The sequence below is a fragment of the Bombus bifarius genome, unplaced genomic scaffold (assembly GCF_011952205.1).
Source record: "Bombus bifarius isolate JDL3187 unplaced genomic scaffold, Bbif_JDL3187 scf7180000008265, whole genome shotgun sequence".
Classification (NCBI taxonomy): domain Eukaryota; kingdom Metazoa; phylum Arthropoda; class Insecta; order Hymenoptera; family Apidae; genus Bombus; species Bombus bifarius.
The window spans coordinates 410,216-436,493 of NW_022884550.1; the positions used below are offsets into that span (position 1 = coordinate 410,216).

The 26,278-nt window shown below is 49.0% G+C and overlaps 1 protein-coding gene and 1 long non-coding RNA gene across 5 annotated transcripts in view; one reads left to right on the forward strand and one right to left on the reverse strand.

Moving 5' to 3' along the window:
* LOC117211972 overlaps window positions 1-9,638 on the reverse strand; it is a 29,039-nt gene extending 19,401 nt beyond the window's left edge. The window contains exons 1-4 of the long non-coding RNA XR_004488372.1: window positions 9,526-9,638; window positions 3,145-3,292; window positions 3,000-3,073; window positions 2,731-2,912 (exon numbers count right to left, since the gene is read on the reverse strand). This is a non-coding gene — a long non-coding RNA (uncharacterized LOC117211972). The remainder of the gene's footprint in view (window positions 1-2,730; window positions 2,913-2,999; window positions 3,074-3,144; window positions 3,293-9,525) is intronic.
* A 12,844-nt stretch (window positions 9,639-22,482) lies between these two features.
* On the forward strand, window positions 22,483-26,272 carry LOC117211952 (septin-2). 4 transcript variants are annotated; one of them, XM_033456326.1, is made up of 9 exons: window positions 22,483-22,723; window positions 23,004-23,180; window positions 23,251-23,343; window positions 23,949-24,114; window positions 24,193-24,343; window positions 24,530-24,695; window positions 24,975-25,143; window positions 25,534-25,615; window positions 26,070-26,272. In XM_033456326.1, the coding sequence occupies exons 1-9, from the start codon at window positions 22,714-22,716 to the stop codon at window positions 26,229-26,231; spliced, it is 1,176 nt and encodes a 391-aa protein (XP_033312217.1). In that variant the 5' UTR covers window positions 22,483-22,713; the 3' UTR covers window positions 26,232-26,272. The 4 variants fall into 4 exon arrangements, with proteins under 4 accessions (XP_033312217.1, XP_033312219.1, XP_033312218.1 ...); XM_033456328.1 differs by having other exon boundaries at window positions 22,484-22,723; window positions 23,008-23,180; XM_033456327.1 differs by having other exon boundaries at window positions 22,485-22,723; window positions 24,975-25,131.
* Window positions 26,273-26,278: the final 6 nt, after the last annotated feature.

The following is a 26,278-nucleotide window of genomic DNA, read 5'->3' on the forward strand; positions in this document are numbered from 1 at the left end:
GCGTTTCCATTATTTTCCATTTTATTTTTTATCCGTGCCTTTCGGCTCGCGCTCGCCGTTACGTCTTCCTGCTTGCATTTACCTCGGCATCTTACACGCCGCGTCCGACCGTCTCGCGACGTAATTTTTTTTTTTTTTTTTTTTTATAGCAGCAAGTACAGAAACGAGTACGGGAATTTGGTAATCGAGCGATCGGTACACGCGGAACACGAATAAGAAAGCAGAGACAAACGAGCGTTTAGGCGGACGCGAGCCGAGGTCGATCGAACGGTGTTTGAACGCCTCCTCGATTCCTCCATCGGGTGAAAGCAACGTGTTCCTGGTAATGACTTCGTCATAGTGCAGACTCCGCGCCCGTTGTCTGGTAATACTGGTAATACCAAGCAGAGTTACGGGACTATCGACGTACCGCTGTGCTACCGAAAAACATTCCTTGCCTATTTTGCCGCGCGTTAATTACCTAGCGCGTTTTATTTCCCCGTCTCTTCGGCCAGCGCTGCTTTTCTTTCTCTCTCTCTCTTTCTCTCTCTCGATCTTTCTCCTAATCAAGACCCACGAAACACAGCCGTGCAAAAATCCTAACGGTCGATCAAATAACAACTGCGAGCTACGTATCGGTCGTTGCAAGCTAGAAATAGAAAACCGCGAGCAGAAATTGCGTACGTTCGCGTTCGTCGTAATTTTCCTTTTTATATAATTGCACGACGTTTTTCTTCGTAAAGGCGCACCGTTAACGACGGAAGCCTGCTTCGAAACGGCAATTCGAAATCGCGTTCGAAACTCTCGCTTGCGATTCTAATGGTACAGGACGATCTCGTTTCTCATCCGTTTCTTATCCGTTTCTTATCCGTTTCTTATCCGCTCTTTCTACCGACCTTCTAATGGCATATCATCTCGCGTTCTAACTCGCGCTCTAAATATAATAAACGCTGCTCTGCAAAACCAACGATTCCGACTTGTTATACTCTTTCGTTGCGAGTTTCCGGCGATTCCGTCTTTCTCTGCGCGCGTTACGACGGAGAGGTGGTACTCTTTTAATTTCGAGCAACAAAAAGGAAAAAAAAATCAAAAAAAAAGAAGAAACATGGAAAAACGACGTGACCGGAGAACGATAGAAAAAAAATCTCGACGCGAGGAATTCGAGTCGGAGCAAAAAAAAGGAGATGGACCTTACCGGAAGTGGCCGCGACTCGATCACCCTCGGATCGTTACAACGAGGCTCGTCGTAGCCGTGGAACGATTCGAGGCGAGCACGAGAGAGAGCGAGATAGCGAGAGAGAGAGAGAGAGAGAGAGAGAGAAATCAAGTGGAGAAGGTGGAGAAAGAAGGTAGAAGCAGGGAGGAAAGAGAAGGGCTCTACTGTCACGGGAACGCCACGCGTGATCGAGTTACCTGGACGAACTGGCGTGGCGCAGGTGAGGTTGGTGCACGGCCTGCGGGACAAAGAACCGCAAGAAATACCGATACTACCTTACTCTGGGACTGTAAGGTCGCTGTCGCGACCCAAAATCGATACGTCCGCGCACTCAGCGTCCCTCGGTTGCCTAGCGAAACCGGCTATTTCGACGTTCGAGTTCGCGCGACCCGACGAATCCGTAAACCGCGACATAGCGTTTCGCGTTGCGCGTGAAAAGAACGAAATTCGGCGACGGTGGTCGTCCGGCGAAGCGCGCTTTTACCAGAGGCCAGACACGCGAGCCCTTCGCACGACATCGATACGACGAAACATAGAGATACCCTCTAGCATCGCCTCGTCCTTCCTGTGCGGTTTCGCCGTTACGTTCCCTCGCATACGCGCAACTACTTGCGGCCCCTGCAGCTTCCTTTACCTTTGCACGCGTGTACACGCGCGACGAATCGCGCTCTGCTTGCCATCCATGGCCGTACAAGTGGAAATATCTACGTTTTCGAGCACCGGCTCTTTCGCGTCCTTTCCACGACCACCACTATTTTCCTCTCTTTTCACGTATCTCGGTTGTTCCCCTTCGCGGTTTGCCCTGTCGGACGTTCGGTAAATCCCTCTAGCTATAAGTTATCGCGCGGACCACTATATCCCCGCTAGAAACCAGCGTCGTATAGTAGGTCGGCTGGCTGGACGTCTCCTTCTTGGCCTTCGTTCGATCCGCTCTCTGTACGTCCGCGGTGCTGGTTGATCGACACGTCGCGCCACTCTTTTCTTACGCGTTTCATCGCGTTTCTCTTCGTTTCCTCTGCAACCGTGGATCCGGATCGCAGCCATGGTATTCGCTCGTAACCATCGTGATAAGCATACACGCCTTAAACTTAACTCGTCGAGTTTCCGTTTGGTCGATCGTTTCGTAAACCGTCCGATATTCTCTTTCCACTTTTCTTCTTCTTAAACGCTCGTGCGCGCACCAGAACCAGGCCGACGCCTTTTTCTCCAGGGACTTTGTCCCTGTCTAACGATACAGCCATCGCGGCCGACTCTCGCGTACTCCAACGAGAAAATATTTTTACCCGGGAGTTGTATGACTCTGCGAATCGCTGTCCGTCGCGACTCTTACTTACTCGACGAATGCCACCGTTCCACGAAAATAACGCGATTCGCCTGCTAATTGCGTCCGTGTGGCAAACGATGCCGATACCGAACCGTTACGCGTCGGACACGATCACGCGACGGATCGATATCGATCGACCTTGTATCGGCGGCCAGTGCTACGTCAAAGTATCTAGGCGATATATGTAAAATTGCTCCGTGAAACGACTCACCGGACATCCTTATACCGCTCGAAACGTTGCTCGTCCATGTTCCTACGTCCGTGTTCCTCGATCCGTTCTCTCGATTCCTCGCGAACGTTCAACGAACCAACGATTTCTATCGGCAGGGTCACACCCTCTAAAGGGGTCGTCTAGGTAAGCTGGCCGATGCGCGTTAGAAGCCGTATCTGTTTCTTAAAAGAGTAAGAAAACTGCAACTACTCTTTGTATCTGGTTACCGATCGTCGTTGTCGTTGTACAACGTTCGAATAGATCTTTACCTTATCAGAAAATTAATATCGCCGCGTTCTTTGGGCTGGCCATCTCCAACGCGGTTTCCACGATCCATCGGCGCCTAACGAGGTAAATTCAAACTGTAGCTTCGAAAGAAGGTCGGATAGAATATAAAGAGGAAGGACGAGATACCGATGCGACGATCGTCCGGAGAGCTTCGGTTATTCCGGACGGCAGTCAGTGACACCCAGAGGGCTGCGGTCCGTGACAGCCGGTTCGCCGAGCTCGCGAGAAAGTTCGTCCAACTGATCTTCACGCGTCATCGTGGCTTTTCCCCTTTCTGCAAGAGCAAGTGCATCTATAGAGAACGGTTTCATCGGTTCGGAGAAATCGCGACATCGTTTCCAACGAGTCTCTGAAAATTTGCGAGAAAAACGGATGGCTGGCGGTAACTGTATACGCCAAGTCGAGTGCGCTTCGACCGTTTATTTTGAATTTGTCGCGAGTTCGATGACCGATGACGACGAACGACGGCCGCGAAGAAAGGCTGCGTCCGCGTAACCATTCCTACATATGCATACATGTATTACAACGCATAAACACACGACGCGCATTCGCAATTTTTTCTCCTCGATCCCCTGTGTTTTCATATTTGTTCGCCACGGCTGGCTTTTCCGTTCTACGCGAATTCTTACGACGTTCGAGCAGCTACGGTCGCGATAGAGCCATCGGTCGTAACGAGAAAACCGGCCGCGACCATTTATCGGAAAGAGGAGGCGGAAACAACGGACGGCGAGGTTTTTCCCGGGCGAAAAAATTAAGAGGGAAGACGGGCGAGCGAGAAACACATGCCTTTGTTATTACAGGCGTCGAAATTCTACACCTATTCTACGACCTCTTTGAATCCGTCTCTGTTTAATTAGGAAACCTCGCTGTTTCTCTCTTTGTTCGAACGCGTTCCGTTTCCTACGCGGCATTCTCGCGGCATTCTGCGAGCTACTCTCGTCGATTTTCACCTTGTTGCGTAATTCGGCAACGATCGCGTTCCTCCTCGCCTCCTATCCTCCTAGGATACAAAGGGGCGACCAAACTAAACGCGATTAAAGCGAGACTCGTGGAAATAAGACGCACCTCGGCCACCTCGCGATTTTTCGCGATAAACATTTTATCGAAACGCGTTCGCGCAAGTACCAGACGTAGTTGCGACGCATCGCCGGAACGATACCGAGGAACGATTGTTTGGATCAAAGTATTTCGCGCGATGGAAACGTCGACGAAGAGAGAAGAATAAAGGACGAGGAGGATCGCGGTGGAGGACGCGGATAAGATGAAGAGAAAAGGTGCCGCGGTGAGCTCAGCAGGGACACCTGCGTCGAAGACGAAGCCGCGTTGATAATCCGCCTTATCCTAAAACAGGATCGACCGTGAGATCGCGTAGGCGTGTCAGGACGTGTCAGTGTTGGCCCATAACCGCGTCTTCCTCGTAACTAACCGCTGCTCGCTCTTTCCCTGCCTACGATTCCTCCCTTTTCCTCCGTTCTCTTCTCTCTCGTCGTGTTCGTCGCGTCCAAGAAAGGGAATACGATTCGATGCTCGTGGCTCGAGCGTCGTTGTTTCGACGCCGGCAGGACCGACATCCGCGCGTAGCAGCGTATCCCGTCTTCTCTTTTTCCCTCGCCTCTTTTTTCTTCCATCCGAGAGTCTCGACGTCCGGAGAATCGACGAGCTTGAGGTTGAGGTGGGACGATAAGCCAGTGAAAAATGAAAAACCTGTTCCTCTTCCTGCGTCGGGATGAAACGGTGGTCATTACATGGTCGAGCGCGCACGGAGGTCTCAAATATAGGTGTACCTGCCACTGGCCGTGAGTATCGCGAGAAGCTACACGAAGGATATGAGAAAAACCTCGAGTCGACCGGAAGCTAGTCTCTCCCGATAGACCACCTTATATACAGAGAACGGCGAACGCTTCGTACGCTGTTTAAAATAAAACCGCGGAAACTCGGTCGCAGCTATGGGAACATTTTTTCTTTTTTTCTTTTTTCTTTTTTTATCTTATCGAGAGTGGCTGCTTCGACCGCTTTGCGTCCACTTCTCGGCTCCTAAGAACACGCGGCCGAGCCGTGTCTCGATACGATCGAGACCTAACGTACCGTGGTATCGTACACGTGCCCTGTTTCGTGCAATACCGTGCAGTGGCACCGCGCCACGCTACTGCCGTGTGTGCAGCGCGTACAAACGAAAGCTACGAATCGCGCGTGAAAAACACGTTTCCGCGATAATTAGGCGAAAGTTTCGCGAAAAACCAGACGATTTTTACATTTCGTTTATCGGAATCGACGCGATTCGCGCGGACTGTTGCCGCTACCGGTTCTCAACGTCGTCCTCGTAATTGGCAGAGACAGATACGCTTAATACGGGCAGTTTATAACGCAGCTTTCGAGCTTTCGTCGTAAGATCGACGGCTGCGTGACTCCATTAGGTAGGATTCGTCCGTCGGTCGGTCGAATCGCGAGATCGCAGGATAATGGAAGGCAGAGGCGTGAGATTGGAAGAACGACGGAAGGAAGGAGGATATCCGGAGAATGGGAAGAAGGTGGGTGCTGGGCCGGCTGTAATGGGAGAAACGGAGGGCCAAACCAAAGATGGGTACGATAGGAACGGCAACGGGAAGAGCAACGCGACGAAATAAAAGTAGATTTAAGAGTTAGGCGGGTGCAACGATGGCGTAGCTACAGTTTCGGAGTAGAAGAACGCGTTGGGAATTAATTTGCCAGTGAAATCCGATTTCGCGGTCTGTAGGCGGAACGAAAACTTGTTCAATTAATTGGACAGAGTTAGGCAAAAAATATGGTAGGAAACGCGGTTGCCGAATTCGTCGCAAAGTTGCCTGGCATCTCGCCGGAAGAGCGAGGTTGATTTCGCTACGAAAACGAAGCGTTTTAATCGCGCGTGCGATACCGCCAAAGTACCGAATCGCAAATGGCAAAGGAAAATAACGAGTCGCGTTACGCGGGACAGCCTGCACGAGCGACAACGTTTCCTTCGCGCAGCGTTCGTTCCAGCCTTGCTCCTATCCTTATTTGTCGGTAATTAGTATCGCGTTGTCCCGAACCAAGGTACGCCGTCCTAGTACTCGCGTACAACGACGTAATTAACGAGATAATCGTCAGCGCGACCGCTATCCAGCCGTACGGATCCTTCTCGAACGGAACGTTCTCGCGTTCGTCTGCGGTTGTCGGTTGTATTCTCCTAGATCTGCGATTTCGTTCGTCGGTAGATTTGCCAACGTTCCTGTTCTCGGACTCCCGAGAACGATGGATGGACGATGGATGGACGATGGATGGACGATGGATTCGCGTATAACGCAAGCAACGAGAGTAACGAGGCAACGAGGCAACGAGACGGAACGGCGGAAAGGGCGACAGGGAGGGGAGGTGTTGTTTATCGGAATATTTACGAGCAGTCGAACCCCGTTGATGCGTGCCCGGCCGAAACACGTTGACCGTACTAGACGGTGCACGTGTCTGCACGCACCTTCGACCATGCGTGTTCGTTCGTTTATGCGTGTATCCGCGTGCTTACGACGAGACGTGGCAACGCAGGTTGGAATGCAGTTTAGGAACGCGAGAGTCGCCCACGAGGCCAGCTCCCCTTCCCCTTCCGAAGGCCTTCTTACAGGAAGAAACCGAGGCTGAGGGGAAGCTCGCTGCTACCAGGAAGGAACTCGTTGGAATTCCCTTGACTCGCCTTCTTTCTTCTCGTCTCTACACCGGCTCTCCGTGCCTCCTCTCTTCCTTCTTTTTCCTCTCCGACCCTCCGCCTTTCTCTCCTCCTTCTTTTCACCGAATAATTTCCAATATACCGATGCACGCGGTACCGACGTTTAAATTACCACGCTGGCATTCGCATCCATTCACGGTGACCGTTTGCTGGTATCTGCGCGCGCGTTTCTCTTCACCGAGGTATTATTCGACGCGACCGTGTCGCAAATTCTACGACAATGTCTCGCCGTTGCTTCGTATTATCCGTTCGGACTCTCGAAGGTAGCAGCGCGATGCCTCTCATCGGGCAAACGTGGCGCGCAATTAAACGCGACCACGCAAGGCGTCGGTCGTCGAGTACGTTCTCGAATCTACCGAGCGTCGGACGCAGCGAAAAACCTCTTTGTCCTCCGATGGTCGAACGAAGCGAACGGAAGCGACTTGGAGATTGTCAAATATGTTTTTCTCCGATCAAAACGGTCAAGGACGGCTTCGTACTTCTCTAACGGCATTGCGTAACATTCCGCGACCTAACTGGCTAATTTATTCGTTCGCAAGTCGGTGTTCCGTGTGCTTGCACGAGTCTCGACCAAGCATCTTTGTACATCGCCGAATAATTTCCCATGCGAGCTATTTAGAAAAAGCCTATCGAACACCCTGTAGACAGCGTACTTGCCATTTAAACGAGTTACGCTGGATACGTACGTCGATCGTCGTTCTCCGTAAGAACGGCTGATACGACACGACGCGAGCAGCAAGTTGGCAGAACGGATTCGAACGAATACGTTCGCACAGCGTACGTGATATCGACGACGGTATCCGACTCGCGATCAGCCATCGTAATCTGCCTCTTCCATGCAATTTTCTATTCTTTCCGGGGCAAACGTTGAAATAAAATTTCGCATATCTTGCCCCGGGATCCGACAGTCGGAGATCTCGTTTTCCCGAAATATCCAATCGTATCTCGATTATTCTAGAAAATAGTAATAGCAAATAGTAGGCGAGACGCGGATGACCGGTGACCAACCTAGCGATCAACGCGTCAAACGGTCCGATGCTTTCCACGAGTTCTTCCTCTTCTTCTTCTTCTTCTTCTTCTTCTTCTTCTTCTTTTTACGTCGGTCTATTTGATTATCGCGCGAGACGAGAAGACGTCGTTGATCTTGACGTACGTCGAATTTGCCTGGATCGTTTTTCTCGGCAAGGAAGATGGAAGCAAGGACGGTGCGCGATCCAACACTCGACTCGTCGTGTCGACGAAGTCAACGGCGAGAATAACGGAGCCTGGTGTCGACGACGAGAAAGGAGAAGGAGGAGGTCACGGCTACCTGGAAACAACATCGATGGAATGTCTCCCTTTCTTTATTTTTCCTCGTGCGTAGTTTCGAGGGAGGATCGTCGTTCCCTCCTAGGAAATACGTACGCGCCAAGGATGCTCGCAACGTTCGTACGAAATCCACCGAATTACGACCAATCGTCGACTCGCTTCGAATCGGGTCGTACGCCGTTGGAAGCGCGCACAGGGCTTCGACGAACGTTTCGATCGATCGGTATCGTCGCGTAAACGACCATCGAGAATCGCTGGAACGGACCGACAGCCGAAGAACGCTAGGACGACGCGTTATAGCGGTTTTTCCGCCAGCGTTCGCCCGATCGGTGTCGTACCGTAGGTGAGTTTCGAGGCGAGCCGAGAAGGAAATATCGCTGAGGCCGGAGTAGAAAGCGCGAGGACGGTGAGTATCGCTGGGTAGATGACGTAATCGGACAAGAGGTCTCTTAATTGGCTCGGCGTCTAGCGCGTTAGGATCAATTGTCGACGTAATGCGAGGCAGAACGGCGCGGAGTGGAGTAACACAGCGTGACGAAGCGCGAGGCAGCTAACGCCGACGCAGCTTCCCACACTGGCGTGTCTCGAACGGCGCCTTCGACCGGCTTCCGATGTAACAGGTACTTTGGATCCGTCTTCTTTCTACCTACGATGGCTGCTCCGATCGCTTCTCTCACCGCCGCGCGAATTTCTTTGCCGAGCGACGTCGAATCCGCCGCCGTTCGACGAATTCCTCCGTCTCCGAGTCATCCAGCCGATAGACGAAATTCTAAGCGGAACGAACGTTTCCGCTATTCCGGTATCCAAGAAGGAAACGCCACGCCATTTTCCACACCGGTGTGACGAGAGACGTGTTTGGAACGCGAGAAAACTCGTCGGCGACGCGATTCGTACGCGGAATCTCGACTATTTAATTCGCTTGTCAGTTACCGGTGTACGTGTGAGCGTTTAATATCCAATTGTTATCGTTCGTTCGTAGAGATCGCGGCCAACAGAGGCTGCCGAGAGCCTAAAAGGCGTGTAATACGATGGCAGACGAGGAGCTAACGCGCCGAGTCGAACGAACTTCCGGGTGTTCGGCGACCCTCGTTTGTCTCGGAAGCCAAAGAAGTCGCAAGGAGCCGTTACGTGGAGTGGCACCGAGGCATTAAGGCATCGAGGCGTTCCAGCCTCTCTCGATCGTCGTGCCTCTACCATCGCTCGAAAAATAACTCGAACCTGCTCGACCCTTTAAAAGCGCCACGTATCTCGTGTTCTTTGCGCGCCTCCTTCGAAAATTCGAACGCAGCCGTTTCTCGAAATTTTCACGCGTGCCTGAAACATCATCGGCCGAATACATCGGCCTCGAGTTGGAGAAGACGTTTTTCGAAAATCGGCTACGAACATTTTCCAAAGGACGGGCGATAATCTAGAAATCGTTTCACAGCCGAGAGCAAGAGATAAAACGGAGAAGACGGAAGAGTAGCTGCGGTAGGCGATCTGACCTTCCTTGGGACGAGAGGTGATCTGGGATCGCGCCCTCTGTCGGAGGTACGGTTACGCGGTGGAGAACGATAACGGAACGTTCTTCTTCTTCGTCTTCTTCTTCTTCGTCTTCTTCTTCGTCTTCTTCTTCTTCTTCTTCTTCCTCTTCCTCTTCCTCTTGTTTCTCGACCGTCTCGTCGAACGGCATTCGGTCCCGCTGTCGACTAACCGCTTTCGGTGATGTGGAGCGACGAGATTCTTCGAAGAAGCGGAAGACCAGGCATCGCACGGTGGATTACTGGGGAAACGAGAGAAAAGACGAGGGAAAAGACGAGCGAAAAGAGAAAAAAGAAGGAAAGGGGGAGGGAAAAAAAGTAAAGACGGAGGGAAGAAAAGCAGGCGCGTCGTTCGAGTGGAGACGAGTGGGAATTTTTGGTCTAAACGGAGGCCATTCGACAGCGTTCGGAGCAAAGTGGTTATGACCGTGTTCGGTGATTCGAAGCTCGGAATCCTGGCAGAACCGCGGTGGCATTGCAGTCGCAATCGCGTGTCGACCGCTCGTTACCACCGCCGGAAGTTGTCATCGACTCGATCGAATACCTTGCTCGTGAGCAACCGACCAAGCGAGCGGAGCAAACCTGCTCATTAACTTATTATCGATTACACGACGCTTTCGGCGTGGCAGTCGGTCGGACTGTCATTTCCAAGTACGTCGGACGTACCTCGAGGTCCGCTGCTGTTCGCCTCTTTCGTCCTCTCGAGAGGAGATTGTCTCGCGCGAGACAGCCCCGTCACCGGAAGCAGAAAAACTTGCGAGACAAAAGGATCGCGCACCGGTCTTCTCGAATTTTTATACGTTGCCATACAGTTTCGTGAGAATCTCGTCGCAGGTGGAACCGATCCGGAGACAAGTGGAATTCGATCTTCGGCCTGGACCAAAGGAGATACACGCGGGAACTCGCAGCATCGTGCATTCTGCTTCGCTTTTAACCTTCGCCCTCCTTTTTTTCCTCTCCTTCGATTACATTTTTTCCTCCGCGTGCAAATTCGATTACTTGGATGCTTGCTCGCGTCGACGCGAGCGTTCCTCCAAACGTTTCAAAGTCCGCTCCTTTTTACGTTTCTTCCGAGCGTCGTAGCTGTCTCGCGAACCATTCGCACAGCGCCTGCTTGGCAGTCCGTTAATCCGTTAAAACGAACAGCGTATCTATTTGTCGATCGATCCGCGGGATCTGGTAAGACGAAAGGGATAAGGAAGAGAGGAAGAGAGAGAAGGTGGATCGCAGACACGCCCTCCTCGTTTCTTAGGGAGGAAGAGGGCGAGGCCCTTCCTCGATCGAGCCCACCTCGTTTTCGATAATCACCGAGATCCCTTGGAGAACGATCGCTTCTTATATCGGTTTATCTTCTTCCTCTTCGAAGAAAAACTGGAATTTGTCCTGGCGAACGATACCCGCTACGTTCCTAAAAAGAAAAAAAAAAAAAAAAAAACAAAGAAGAGAAAAAGAAAAATTATGCTCGTCCCTTGCACGGCTTTTCCTGCTTTTTTTCTTCTTTATTTTTTATTTTCCTTTTTTTTTTTATAGAACACAGCGATCCAAAATACGAGACAGCTAACCGAGAAAGTGGGTTAATGCTTAATCGCGTTTAATTGTCCGTTTCTCGGCACTGGTTCGCCCGCAATTACCAGAGGTTACCTTTGAAACTCCCTTTGACCCTTTTCAAACGGATTCAGCTTCTTGGCCAGAAATAGCAAGCAAATATTTCAAAGCGCAAATTAAACGCATAACTCGATTAAAAGTATCGATTTCGTTGTAAAGCACTTTGGTTCGCGACAGTCGTTTCGCCGAGCGTAACTGGAAATTTATTTATTTTCGAGCTGTTGTTTAAAAAAAAAAAAATACGAGGGACGCTAGATTCGATTCTCGATACGTACGTATTCTCGGGACGAAAGGGCAAAGTACGGAAATTAAAACGGGATTTCCAAGCTTTTTCGAACGCGCAGTTTGCCGAAACTCTAATCTCTATCGATGGAGCAAGTCTTTTCGCCTCTTCTTCTATCGACGCGGCTCTGGTGGCAAATATTCGTAGCTATTCGATAAGAAACTGCTTCCTAACGTTTCGCGTGTACGATCGTCCGTTTCGCAAGGTCCGAGCATCCAAGAATGCCTGCTTCTTACCACCTACTTAGTCACCTAAGCATCGTCGATTCCAGGCAAGACGGAAATTCCTCGTACGTCTCGGTTTTTCCGCGATATTTGATTTTCCGGCCAGGCCTCGGACACCGTACGTCCATACAGGCTTAACGACTGTTTCGCACGGCGAGTTGGCAGCATCCGCGCACCAGCCGATACGCCAATTTTTCTAAACATTTTTTACGCGTTGCATCGTTCGTACAGCGTGCTGTTTCTCCGTTTACATAGCGTACGTTCTATCCATCGACAGAACTAAAGTAAAAAGTCGACGATCGGAACCGGCGAGGGAACTTTTGAAAGGCGAAGACGTGGAAGCCGACGGCTGAAAGAACGCTGTCAGACTCGGTCTAACACCGAACCTCTAATTGAGATCATTTCAACTCGGTTTGCGTCAATCTACGCGAACGGAGGAAGTTTTGTCCATCGGTCGGTGTCGCGACGGAGCTTGCCGACTGTCGGGAACAGCGGAAAAATTAGGGGTTTGCGAGCACGACTTGCCGAACGGCCCGCTTCGAGGACGGATCGCATTTGCGAGCCGTTAGAACGAAGGCGATCGAGCGATCGGCATCGGAAATCGTTGCTCGTGCGACGAGTTTTATCTCGACACGTTAAAACGACCCTACTGCAGCATTAATTCAGACAATTTGCGACGTGGTCCACGCTCGGTCGCTCTTGTTACATTCTTTTCGTGTCTTCCCATCGTCCTCCTGCCCCTCTCGGCGTTCATATACGTGCTTACTCTCCTCTCCTCTCCTCTCCTCTCCTCTCCTCTCCTCTTCTCTTCTCTTCTGTCCGCCTGCTTCCGTCATCAGTTCGTCTCCCTAGTCGTTCGTCTCCTTCGGATGAAAAACGCAACGATCGACGCAGATCGGATTAGAAGCGATACCACGATACGATTATCGGCATGCGTCGGCATTATCCGTCGTTGGCGTTATGTTATCGTTAGCGCGATCCAACGAGGATTGTTCGTATTTTTCGTTACATCTAACGTCCTGGTAATCGGCCAGCTATTTCTAATGTCGCTCGCGAAGAATTCGTCCGGAAAAACCGTAGTACGATACGCGAGGAACGCAAACACTCGTCGATATTTATAAAGAACGGGGAATATTTACCCGTGAGATTTAAAACGCGTAATACCTACGCCGGCGTTTTCAAATATCTCGTAGGTGCGAAAACGAAGGATAATTTCATCGCCCAACTCCACCGATTAATCAGCAAGCAGCCGTATTCGTGCGTAGGATATCGTGATTCGGATAAAACGAGCGGTCTTTTCATTCGCTGTCTTTCCCCTCGTTTCCCCTTCGCTGGCGAGTCCGAGGCAACGTTAACACCGATTCGGTCGTGAACGCAACATCAACAATAAGTGCGAATTTCTTTGGTTAGCTGTCTTCTTGGTAGCTGAGGATACCGCGTGCACGGTGAATCGAGGAAGGAGCCGATGCAAAAAGCGGAATAACCAGAAATTTACTCGGAATATGAGCCTCGTGAAAAGAAACAACGGAGATCTCGTTGGAGGCCGAGACAAAAGGGGGGCTCGTTGCATGTTGGCCAGCCTTCTCGTAATTTCGCCCTTGCAAAACAGGAAGTGCGATACAAAGAGAGCGAGGCGCCGCGTTCTTTTTTCCTTCCGCGATACTAACGAAATTAAAGGTTCCTTTGTCGCCAGTTTCACGAAATACGCGTATCTACACTTTGCAATAAGGCCCTCCTCTTCCCTAAGAGGATCGTTGTAGAGGGAAAGAGGAACGAGCTGTACTACTTTTCGCAGCACCGCTTTTTCTCGAACTCTCCTCTCCGTCATTCTGATACGAAGACCCCATGGTACAGTACTCGACGAGCAGAAACGAGATACAACGGGTTTTCGGTGTCCGTACTCGTCGATCGAACGGCGTTTGCCGCCTTTGGCCTATCGCGTATGGTTTGCTCTCGAAGCGTCGATCCTCGTCCACGTTGCCAACCAACTGTCTTCGTGGTTCCGGTATTGGTTGAGCTACGTTATATTTTTCCAGCCACCGCGATACCGGAGCATGCGAAAAACGTCCGAGAAACCAGAGAGGCGTCGAAGCGAGAGAGGCGTCGTCCGAAAAGATTTGAACGAGGTACGTGTCGTTTCCGCGTTAAGTGGAAAATCTAGACGCGTTCCTAGACAGACGCAACTATTTTTATTGCAGCGTTATCGTTGAGCGTTATCGAGCAGCGAAGGCATTTCTTCCAACGGAATATTCCAACGTATCTTTCTCGCGAAACTTGCAAATATTTTCGTTGAAAGAGGAATACGCGTCGATCGATTATATCTGTCGTTTGGCCGTAGAAAAGAGATATCCGTCGTTTCGTATCGATAAACAGCGTGGAAAATTGGATTTTAAAGCGAGTGCTAATTCCATCGGGTTACCTAGATGGGTCGAGTTGTTCCGAAACGGTTCCAACGGCGTCGTTGGAGGAACAGAGAATCGCGAAATCCGAGCGCCTTTCATCCGTGATTGCAGCATAGAGACACGATTTACTAGGTTCTTTCAATCGAGGCATGAGCCAGAAGTTTTATCTCTGACGTTTCTGTTCTTTACAAAATCAGGAAATCCGTCTTTTTGCAAGGGGGGCCGAGGCACGTTTCACGCGTCTATGAATGAAGATCCATTTACATACGGTTTCGTATGGAAATTAGGCTGTAGGGCGCGCGAAACCTGTTCCAAATGCTCCGCTAAAACCGATTCTTAGCTTCAAAACCGATCTGTATTTGATAATTTTACCACTGCCGCGAATGTATACGCTCGCGTAACTGTTTTTCCACGCTTAACTTATTCTCCTAAAAATTCAATCGAGAAAGAATAGAGAAAATAACCGATAACCACGATAATGTTTTCTAACAAATAGGATATTTAGCCACGTAAGTGGTAAACGCGTAAACTAACCTCGATCCGACACGTTCGTCTTCGATGAAACTTCTTACCGGTAAACCTACGCTTCTTTGCTACGATCTTAACGGATTGCAACGCGTTTACCTCCAACTACGAGATCGTTGTCACATCGTTAGTATCTACGGCATCCGCGTTTCCCAACGATAAACAACGATAACGACAGAGAAGGAAGGAAGGAGGAAGGAAGACGGAGGTTCGAGGCAAACATCGTTACGCGTGAAACGATAAGCCGCGCTAAGCGGTTTCGAAAACGTCTTACGAGACTGGCAACGATTTTCCCACGACTCCTCCCACGACCTACACAGATTCTTTTCGAGGTTCTTCTTTGCCTTTTCGCCCCCTCGCCTTGTTCTCGTTGGCTGTCTTTCTCGCGTATACGAATCGTATTGACCGAGTCTTCGTCCCGGGATGCGAAGAGCTCACTCGGTCATGTAACGGGATGCAAGGAAAACGCACTCCAACTCCCTTTGATTTGCTCGCACAATGACGGCTTTCGTCCGAACAATGGCCATGCGAGGGTAAGATACGTGCTTTTCGAAGGTATCCGCCCGGTCGCGGAGAAGTTGAGGAAATCAGGACCGCAAAAGACGGGCTACCTGGCCGTCCGTAGCCGGATGGACGAGAGACGCCGAGGGAAGAAAGAAAAAAAAATAAAGAAAGAAAGAAAGAAAGAAAGAAAGAAAGAAAGAAAGAAAGAAAGAAAGAAAGAAAGAAAAAGCGTGCGGGGAAAAGAAGTCGTGAACGCGCGCAGAACGAAGAAGAGGGAACGACTGGAAATACAAAAAAAAAAGGAGGCACGAGAACGAAACGTGGCGGGATCGAGCACCTACGTCGATATACCGGTTACGCGCGCGCGACCATCATCCCCCTGCTTGCGACATGGCCGAAAAGTTTCTCACGAAAAGGAGGAACCGTACCTACGGTGGTCGACTTTGTCCAGAAGAAACGAAAAACGATCCATCCACCGCCAAGCCACGCTCCTTTTTTCCTCTTCTCCTATTTCTTCGTCGAGTCAGAAAAGAAGATGCGCTCCGTACGGGGAAACAGAACACGGATGCAGACCGCGGCGTAGATCCGTGTATCCGTGTGTCCGTGTGTCCGTGTGTCCGTGTGTCCGTGTATCCGTGTATCCAAGCGATCCCCGTGCACTTACGTTCGCAGCTAGAAGCAAAGAGCAGGTAAGAAAATGAAATTACCGTAGCTAGAAAAATGGCGTCGTCCTATTAGTATTTACGAAGAAAATGTCAAGCCGATAAGCGTTTCGCGGAGTTCGCGCTCCTACCGCACCTTCCACTCCCTCCTGGATCGCTTACGTTACTTACGTTGCTTACATAATAAGCGATGAACTCTCGGAGAACTCTTCTCCTCGCCTTTCTCATCCTGTCCCGGTCCCTCCTTTCTTTTCTAACCGCTCGTCTCGTTTCCTCGCGGTGGCACGGCGGCACGGCGGCACGGCGGCAACGGTTAGCGACGACCAAGGCGACGGCACACGAGCGCATCGCGATGGAGCAGCGATATCGGGACCCCGGCATCCAGAGTATAAAGGGAAAACGGTCTGGAACAGGAGGGAGTAGAGAGAACACGGAGGTCGACGTTACGCCACTGAGAATTTCTTCTGGCGATCCTCTTCGTCCCGATAGAGCTGTCGGTACCGTCTTCCTCTCGCGTCCACTCGTACCACATATCTTTTGCGCAACTCGATTGGTTTAGCTCGCGCGCGCCACGCACATAACCTATTCCGCAACCACTCCGATTCCACCGGGAATATTTGCCCGCCAACAATTTTTCAAATCCTACGCGCCATCTTGCCACTTCCGTGTCGTACAGTTCTTCCATCTCGACCCGTTCTAATTCTTCGCAATGATAACGAAACGAAAGGCGTAAGTCCTCGGAAGCAACCTAACCACTTAGTATTTCATCCTTTCTCTTTTTCTTACGAGTCCTGTAAGCCGGTGAAAGACGCGAACGAACCTTTAAGCGGCCGATCCTCCTCGTAGATTATTTCATAAGCATTCCCAATACGGAAAAGTTCATCCGCTCGTACCCGGTATGAGCTCGAGCCGTTGCGCAAGCGATTCCAAGCCGGGGATCGCTCGTTCGTGCGCTCCTTGCCTCTTTGCTTGCTTGTACGCGTCCGTGTTCAAATTCTCTGACATAAATGCATATATAAATACACAGAGTTATGTACGTATACCTTCGAAAGTCGAACCGCACGAAGCTCGCAGTCCTTAAACGCATCGGAACGTTCGAATCGACTAGACGTTGCAAACATCGGACGCGTGCTGCCCTCTCTCGTCCTTCTTCTCGTTTAACTGCAAACACCGTGTTTACACATACCTACACATACTCGCGTATCTATCGAACCAGCGAGTATAAACGTTTCCATATAGTAAATAACTTTGTGCGAACGACTCGCGATAATTAATATATATATATATATAAATAATAAATATTACAACGATAACCTTTCCTATCTTAATACCGCGTTACTGCAAAACCTCGCGTTTGTAATACGCAACTTTTAATACGAACCGATTGCTTTTTCCGTCTTTCTTTCTATTCGATACTTGAGTAAACTATTACTCGGTAACGAATCGTACAGATTCGTATATAGAATCGCGTATACAGCGTATTTATGTTCTTATCCTATTTACACTCCTGCGGGACAACGACGTTTTACTCTGTCTATCTCCTTTCATCCGATTCAACAACGAAATATCGATGCCGAATACCGAATGCGATAACTGCGTTCCAACGTTATAATAGCGACTAAATGATTCAATCGCGAATAGAGACGAATACAAACCGTAACGTTAAGCTACGAACTAACGATACTATAAACGATACTAGAACGTAGAACGACGAGGGACCGAATGGCCGTTCTCGGATATTTTAACGATATTTGGAAGCACAGGTCGAACGAATCGACTAAATCGATCGAACGACTTTTCATTTCGCGTTCCAAGCTCCGACTCGTCGTATATTCTTTCGATAAGAATAACAGCAGGAGGAGGAGAGGAACGAGCGTAGAACCATGAAATTTGATTAGCTTTCGCAGCTACGCGTGTGTTGGTTATGTAAGTTGGGGCGAATTAGCATTCGGTTGGTGACCGAATCCAACGTAAAATTTAAAAAACAGACAAGAATATCGGGCCGTAACTCGTTGGTAATCTTTGGCAGAGTCTCCGTACGGCCGATTGCTAATCGCTTGCCTCCTGAGAAATTCAAGCGGATCTACCTCGATCACGTAGGGGCGATTTCAAAAACGGGACACGTTGTCGCGAGCATACTCACGCCCATGCGCGCACCTACGTGATCGGGTTTTGTTTTCCACGGCCTCGTGTACGCGGAAGAATTATTCCCAAAGGGCTTACCGCTTCGCGCTGTCCCGGAAAAGGTGTGCGTACACGCGGCCGTTAGCATTCCTCCGCAACGCAGACGTCCGATCCACGAAATCTAAAGGAACGATCGATGTTTTCCTCTTTGTTGCTTCTTTATTTTTTTATTCAAGGTCGCGTCAACTATCTCTTACGGTCGTTAGCGGCCGCGATCGACGAAATACGCAATTAAAATACACAACGAACGAAGCGTGAAACGGGATAAGGGCAGGTTACGAACTCGAACAACGATATCCATATAACGAGATACTTGGGCTCCAGTGTACCTCTTACCTACGAAAGAACCCTGGCCCGATTAATGACGTCGTAAGTATCGAGATGTACGTACGCGTACGCGTAAAATCATGCACGAGAGTAGGATCACTCTACTTGGAGGAACCAGTAGGAAAAGAAGCCGGGCGATGTAACAGAAACGAACGAAAGAAAACCACTCTGCCGAATCGGTGGACCGATCGTTTTCGGAATGTTGGAAAGCTTGCATTTCGGCGATACCATAGCAATAACAGCAACGCGTGGTGTAGATCGGGTCACCTTGATGCAGGCGGCACGCGCGAGATAAGAGTTTGTTGTATTTTGATAACGTTCAGAAACCGTGATATCCGTTTAAAAATCCTAACGATAGTCGCCTTTACCTTTCGCCTAGGACCAAGGTCAAGGGCATCGCCTGGTCAAAATTTGTCCGTGTCGTTCGTATTTTTCCAGATATTTGAGCGTTTCCAGGTAAACGACGCGTATCGTACGTCGATCGTGGAGAGTCTAGAGGGTCTCTTACGCACGATAATCGGACACAAAGCCGAAGATAGGTCCGTCGTATCGTTCTATCTTCGACTTTTTACATCGTCGCGATTTTGACAAAATTCGGACGAACCGGTTCCACGTTCTCCAGTTCTGCAGTTACGTCAGACGTTACTCAATGCGAAAGAACTCGATTGCACCAGCCGCAGAAGCGAGGGAGTTGTGCCATCCTCGCTTATCTCTTCCTTTCTTTCGCTATAGCGCGCTACTTCTTTGGCGTATAAAGTCGAGTCGCTTTCGAAGGATATCGTCCGCGCTACGAGTGCCACCTCGAGTTTCAGCTCCGTCCCCGTCTTTTCTAAAGACGCTCGTTCGCATTGGACCTAAAATCAAGACCAATCGGTTCGTCACGGTGATAAAGATGCACGGATGACGAAGGAGATATTTAAAGAGAGAGAGAGAGAGAGAGAGAGAAAGGAAACTCGTTGAATCTCATGGAAGGCAGCGCGTTACGCGTGTTCGATTACAGTAAGCACGCTTTCCTCGTGACATAATATTATTTAACCTAGAATAATACCGTGTACGATGGTTGCGTAAGGATAGAATTCGCGTGTCGGTAATTCGCGACACGGCTGCGAACGCGAGGCTGGTTCTTTTATTATATAAAGCCACGGGTTGCGCCGAGACCGTTCGGTCGACTACTGTCGCGTTCGCGGCAGCGCCTCCAGGACAGAAAGTTTCCTTCGTGGAACTGGCAAAGTTTTCGAACGGCTTCCGCCGAATCGAGCGCTGTTGCGCGATCAAAGAACTCGTCGAAACGAGACAATGCTATGCAGAATACGATACGTTAAGTCCTGTCTATGTAACATTGGTATTCCAGATAGCGCACACGCCTCTTGTCGAGGAACAACGAGGAAAGTCGGAGAACGTCGTGCCGTTGCATCGCTAACGCGACTCTCGTTACTCGTGATTCCTCCGCTTCGTGAATCCTCGCGCGACTCGTGATCCGTGATTCGCGATCCGCGATCCGCGTTTCGGCCCTAAAGGTCGATGCGAAACAACGCCGAGATACGATCGTTTATGTAACACTCGCTTCTCTTTTACTCCGTAGCTACCCTCCTAGCCTTACAGACGCTAGCTTAACCGATTTTTTTCTTTTCTTCTTTTTTTTTCTTTCTTTTTTGTTACTTCCGGCCGCTATCGCAAATTTTTATCAACGGTTACCGATAATCGGTACGCAGACAAAGCACGCCAAACACGGATCCTCTATTCGTTTGTTGCGTACAACTTTCCTTAAGCGGGGAGAGCGGCTATATCCGCTGCAGTTGATCGTTCCGTCGGTGGGCCGAGCAACCAAAAACAAAATTCCATCACGAATAATGGTTACTGACGACGAAAGAGAATTCTCTCGTATGCAATGGCTATCGGTGACCAAAAACGCTTTGTTAATCTACAACGATCGGTTGAAGTAATCCGTTGTAAATTCTTGTACCTCAATCCCTTTCGTTTTGGTTGTACCACACCACCTTCGTACGGAAGATTATTACATCAATCGGCGTGAAATTATCGGCGTTATTCACCGTGTTACCGAAATCGTTATCCACCGAATGACTTTCTATCGCGTCGATTCGTCATTTCCAGCATTTTAAGCTCGCGTATCTACGTCCGATCCGACGATAAACACGCGACGAGTTCAAACAACGAATTCGAAAAATCCAATTCCTTGCCATTAGTATTCCGATACGTTGACATTCAAATATAACGCTTAGAGCTTAACAGAGACTTCGTATAAATCGAGAAACACGAGTGGCCGGAAACTTTTGGACACGTTATACATATGCATTAGTAACTGATTCCGATACGCGCTATTACTATTCCTATCGTATCTAGTATCGTATCATAATATATAAACGCCATTGCTCGCAACTATCTGGAACAAACCGTTTACCGATTTGGATGGAAACTCGATCGTCTACCTTCCCCTGTGTTTCCTCGTTGCCTGCCGCCGTCCTACGTGTCGCTTTCGTTTTCATTTGGAAAAACGCTCTAGAAAGAGGATCGATTCGTATCGTTCAGCGATATGGCCGCTGCATAATTTTCGATTTGCAGCATCCGCGATGCTGATGCAACGCGCGCGCGCGCGGACGAGTTCACAAGAGACTCTCTTAACCGCTGCTGCAATTACGTTGACGCAACACCGAGAGACAGTCGGATTCGCTTTCTCTCATCTTTCTAGCTCTCTTCGCATCCTTCGACGATCTTTGCAATGTCCGACGTTAGAGATCGTTGGTTCGGCACACGTTCGTATCCGTATCATCGGTTACGTAACGGATCGGATCGGATCGTAACGGATACGCTGCTCTATCCACGTGTTTCCTTCGTAATATACACGTGGAATATCGAATATTAGGAAACTTGGGAGAAACGCTATGCAACTGTTGATGAAATCGCACGGATCTTTTACGTACGCCGGCTACGAAAAGAGTACTTGTACACCGTTATATTTATTTCATTCAGCGGGTCAATTTTTCTTTATTCGTCTACCGATTGATCGAGATGAAATCCGCCCTTTTTAAATACGAATAGGCGTATCTGGCGAGAAGGTGGTCTCGAGGAAAGAAAGCGACCTTTAGCATTCAGCGACCAGCTATCGATTTCGCGTACGTCCGAGATACGAACCGTTGCATCTTCGCTGCGGTTTCGCCGCGGTAACCGTTGATAGAAATGTACACCGAAATGCTTCTGGACGCCGCGTTCAACGCGCTCAACGAATCGATGTTGCCCAACCGTGTAACAAGCATAGAGGAAAAAACGTAATCCGTTAAGTAAGCGATACAGGGAGAGAAGAAAATGGAATCGAGCTTAGACGATGGATGGCGGATAACAGTGGATAACAGGGTCCCGCGGGCGAAGGAAGAATGCGAGGCAAGTACGGCCCGGGTACAACGTGGTACATAAGCCGGATGGGTTCGTCTCGTGTTCCAAGTATTACAAGAGCGACGTCCACGTGTCGGGACTGTCAATTCGTAAAGTCGCGCACGACGAGCATCTTCGTCTACGTTCGCCCACCTTCGGCCACCGGGTTTTGCCCCTTCCTTCCTCGCCTTTTCCACGGGAACGTTGACTCCGAGGCGTGGCGCCGGAACTCGAGAAACATCCTAGCCCGACGACCTCCTCGGAAATTACGCGAGTCGTGATCGCGTACCATTCACGATCGCTCGCCCATGCTACGAATCTCGTTTCGAACCTCCTCTGCATCCTCCGCTGCTCTTCGTTAACGTTCGACCAACCTTCGATCGATCATTACTTCCAGCCGGCATTTCGTTGCCTGCCCCGATTCCAATCGATTTCTCAGAATCGCGCAAAACAAACGAGATATACAATCGATAAGATAAATAACGGGAAAGATAAACTGCTTTTTTCTGCCGTTTCGTTTGCGATTCCGCTTAAAGGCTGGTACGTCCGTATTTAGTCGTCGGTTAGTTTGCACGGTCGACTAACGGAAAACGATACGCTTCGCGCGTTCTCAATTTTAACGAGACAAGATACATTTTCTTCCGTAGCGAAATTCGCGCTGTTTAGCTGTTTATCGACGGCACGAGTATTTTCTCTGTTCGATTTGCCAAGCGAACGAAAGGAATAGAAAGCGAACGCGGACAACTTATAGGTTTACGTAGCTGTAGCGAAATAAAAGTCTGTATGAAAACAGGCGTACCGTCGTGTACGTTGCGAGGCAGTTGCGTCTTGCGAGCAGAGCAGACAGGAAACGAAGCAGGAACTGAACTAGCGAGCACGTTATTGATCGGTGGCCGTCAGTGCGCCAGCGCAGCGCGATCCTGAGGGCAAAACAGTAGCTAGCGATCTACCCTCGTTCGCGTTTCCAGTGCAGTGTTCCAGTGCTGTTTTATCGCCCATTCGACGCTTCTTGTCCGACGCTTATCAAAGTGCCGTCGCGCGTTGCTAATATGTCCGGTGGTACGTATGCAAGCGTCTTTTCTTCTCTCTTTCTTTCTTTCTTTCTTTCTTTCTTTCTTTCTTTCTTTCTTTCTTTCCTTCTTTCTTTCCTCGCCTTCTTTCTCTCGTCTTTCTTTCTTCTTTCGAGAGACGAGACTCTGGAAAAAGGGACAAGGGTGAGACGAAAACGAGAAGCAGGACAATGAAAAACGAGAAGACGGGAGACGAGCCAAAAGCGAACGACGTCTCGAGCAAATTGTTAATCGTCTAATCGTCTAATCGTTTCGTCTGATTCATCAAGACAGGGACTATATCGGATTCGCGACGTTGCCCGAGCAAGTGCACAGAAAATCGGTTAAAAGAGGATTCGAGTTCACCCTGATGGTGTTAGGAGAAAGTGGCCTCGGCAAGTCTACTCTGATAAACAGTCTGTTCCTCGGTGATCTTTACAAAGACCGACGAATCCTCGATGCCGCTGGTTGGTACTATACGTACAAACATACTAAGTCGCACGTTCGACGATCATTGCCAAAACTAGTCCTTTCTAGAACGCATTGAAAAGACAACAACGATAGAAAAGAAGACAATGGACATCGAAGAACGTGGAGTCAGGCTACGTTTAACGATCGTCGACACACCTGGTATAGTTTCATTTAGTACTTTATATACGGTCGAAAAAAGTTTTGCCAAAGGTCGCGGTTTTAGTGGACGCGTATTCGGGCTGACTGGCGTTCCAAACAACGTAACGTCCGAATACCGCGACGCGTGCACTCGTAAAAATCTCTCTCTCTCTCTCTCTCTCTCTCTCTCTCTCTATGTATATGTTCGATTTCATTGACGTATCGAGTTCATCAGAATGTCAATTCATCGGAATACGCATCCATTGTAACCGTAGCCTAACTCTCGCATCACACGTTAACAGTCGCCTACGATATTATTATCTGAACGAGGTGTCGTTACATAATCGCATTACTCCCGCATTCCACTAAATTATTTATACATCGTTCCGTTATATTATTAATTGTGTTACAAAGAGCCACGTTCCGTTACCAATTGCATCGAAAAGAGAGCCACGTGTCGAAGAAACGGATAAAAAAACGTCCAACTTGCACACTATGACGTCGATATGATACGATATGACGTGAAATAGGCGAGTTTAATTTAAACGTGTTACGCGAGAGTTGTCTGGCCAGGAAAATGTCACGAAATTTCCACACGCGCTACAAAACCACGAATTTGTATTCAGGATTTGGCGATGCGGTAAACTGCGAAGACACTTGGAAAGCGTGCTCAGCCTATATCGACGAACAGTTTCGACAATATTTTACGGACGAGAGCGGATTAAATAGGAAGAACATCCAAGACAATCGAGTACATTGCTGTTTATACTTCATACCTCCTTATGGACACGGGTATATCCGAGCATCTATCTATATCTGACACTGTATCGCCTCCTCTGTTCCCTTACTACCACCTTTCCTCCTTCGTAGACTCAGACAAATCGATCTGGAAGTATTGAAACGATTGCACCGTAAGGTAAACGTGGTCCCCGTAATTGCAAAGGCAGATACGTTAACGACCTACGAGGTGAAAATGTTGAAGGATCGAATACTCGCTGACATCGAAGAGCACGAGATTCAGGTAGTATCCGTCGTTCCTGTAATTTTCCTCTTATTTAACGAACCTGCATGCTAAAGTAGAGAAAGAACGAGAGAGAGAGAGAGAGAGAGAGAGAGAGTGAGAGAGAGAGAGAGAGAGAGAGAGAGGGAGGGAGAGAGCAGGGGAAGAGAAGCAGGCAATCAACGTGAAAAGACGTTTTGCGCCTAGATATATCAATTTCCGGACTGCGACAGCGACGAGGACGAGGAATTTAAGCAACAGGACAAAGAGCTCAAAGCGTGCATCCCGTTTGCCGTGGTCGGCAGCTCGACGGTGCTGGAAGTCGCGGGCAAGAAGGTCCGCGGTCGCCAATATCCCTGGGGAGTGGTAGAAGGTAACTAGATCTCGGATTTTCCAAGCTGGCCGATGTTTCAAAAATGGCCATTTCTGCATCACCTTGCGAGCGAAAAGTCTCAACTTCTCCAACTTCGCATCTCGGACAAGCGCTAACAACAGTTTCTCTGCCTTCGAGAGATCTCGTTCGCAAGCAGGCGCAACAATTGTCATTTTTAACGCGCTCTTTTACGAATACAGAAAAACATAGTCGAGACGATAGTGGCGTCGAGTAATCGTTCAAACAGGACATTAACGTTTGACTTTCGATCGGCCGCAGTGGAGAATCCGAAGCACAGCGATTTCGTGAAATTAAGAACGATGCTGATATCCACGCACATGCAAGATCTGAAAGACGTGACACAGGACGTGCATTACGAGAATTTCCGGGCGCAATGCATTTCTCAAATTTCACAGCAGGCCATCCGGGAACGGAGGTATTTACGCATGTAAATAAGTATTGCATTTCAGTAGGTATACTTCTCTCTAGATGTACGTACGTCCGTGTATATCTTTTCCCTTTTACGTATTTTTTCTCTCTTTCGTCGTTTTCCCAACCTTTTTTCCATCGTTTCTCCATCGTCTTTCCATACTAGTCTCTTCGTAGTATACAAGGTGTCTCGGACGAATGAGAAAAAGCTTCTCAGGATAATGTGAGACTATTTGAACGCGGGCATTCTTTCATTCGGGATATTCAGGTCTGATCCGATTCAGCCGAGACACCCTGCGTTTCACTTTCCTCTTTCGATTTTATTGATCGAACGTGCCATCGATCGAACGTAATCGACACAGCCCAATTCCGCCAACAAACGCATAATTTTATTTTCTCTCGTCCACAGTAAGCTGAAAAGAGATTCGGGCCCGCATTTTGAGAACAGTATATCCGATACCGACAGGCTACTCCTGCAGAAAGACGAAGAGGTAAGAGGCATCGTTACGATTCAAACGATATCGATTAAAACAAACAGATCCGTATAAACGATTATGTATCTGTTTGAATAAAAAACGACGTTAATTTGTGCAAAGACACAAGTCGTATGTATGTAACATGTTTCCGGTAATCGTAAAAAATAGGAAAATTCTCAAGCCCGGCATTTTACCGAATTTCCTAGTTTTAGCGTACTTTAGCGACGTCCATGTTTTTGGTCCACGTTTATCGACGATATTCTTCGAACAACCCCAAAGTAACGCAACAACTCCAAAGATCATGCCGGCTGGCAAAAGATCGCTGTTTCCGAGACGTTTTCATAAAAGCAATTGCATATTTGCGCCAGTGATCACGTATTTCGTGATTGAACAAAGTGCATCCATCATTTTCCTACTTCGCCGTTTGTAAACGGTTCCTAGAATTATTTCTAAAATCTTACCTTCGCAGATACGAAGAATGCAGGACATGCTGGCGCAAATGCAAGAGAAATTGAAGGCTACGGGCCAGGTTGGAACTGGAATCGGTCTCAGAGGACGAGTCGGCAGCCTTGGAAACGATCTGGACTCTACGGACGTCGAAAAGAAACGCAACAGTATTATAGATGTTTAAACTTCCGAGTACCACGATATTATATATTATTATTATTATTATTGTTC

What these genes read in the sequence shown, in the direction of transcription:
- LOC117211952 (XM_033456326.1), top strand. An exon ending in TCGAAGAGCACGAGATTCAG is followed by an intron (nt 24,344 to 24,529) that starts GTAGTATCCGTC and finishes TTTTGCGCCTAG; the next exon opens with ATATATCAATTTCCGGACTG. An exon ending in TCCCTGGGGAGTGGTAGAAG is followed by an intron (nt 24,696 to 24,974) that starts GTAACTAGATCT and finishes GATCGGCCGCAG; the next exon opens with TGGAGAATCCGAAGCACAGC.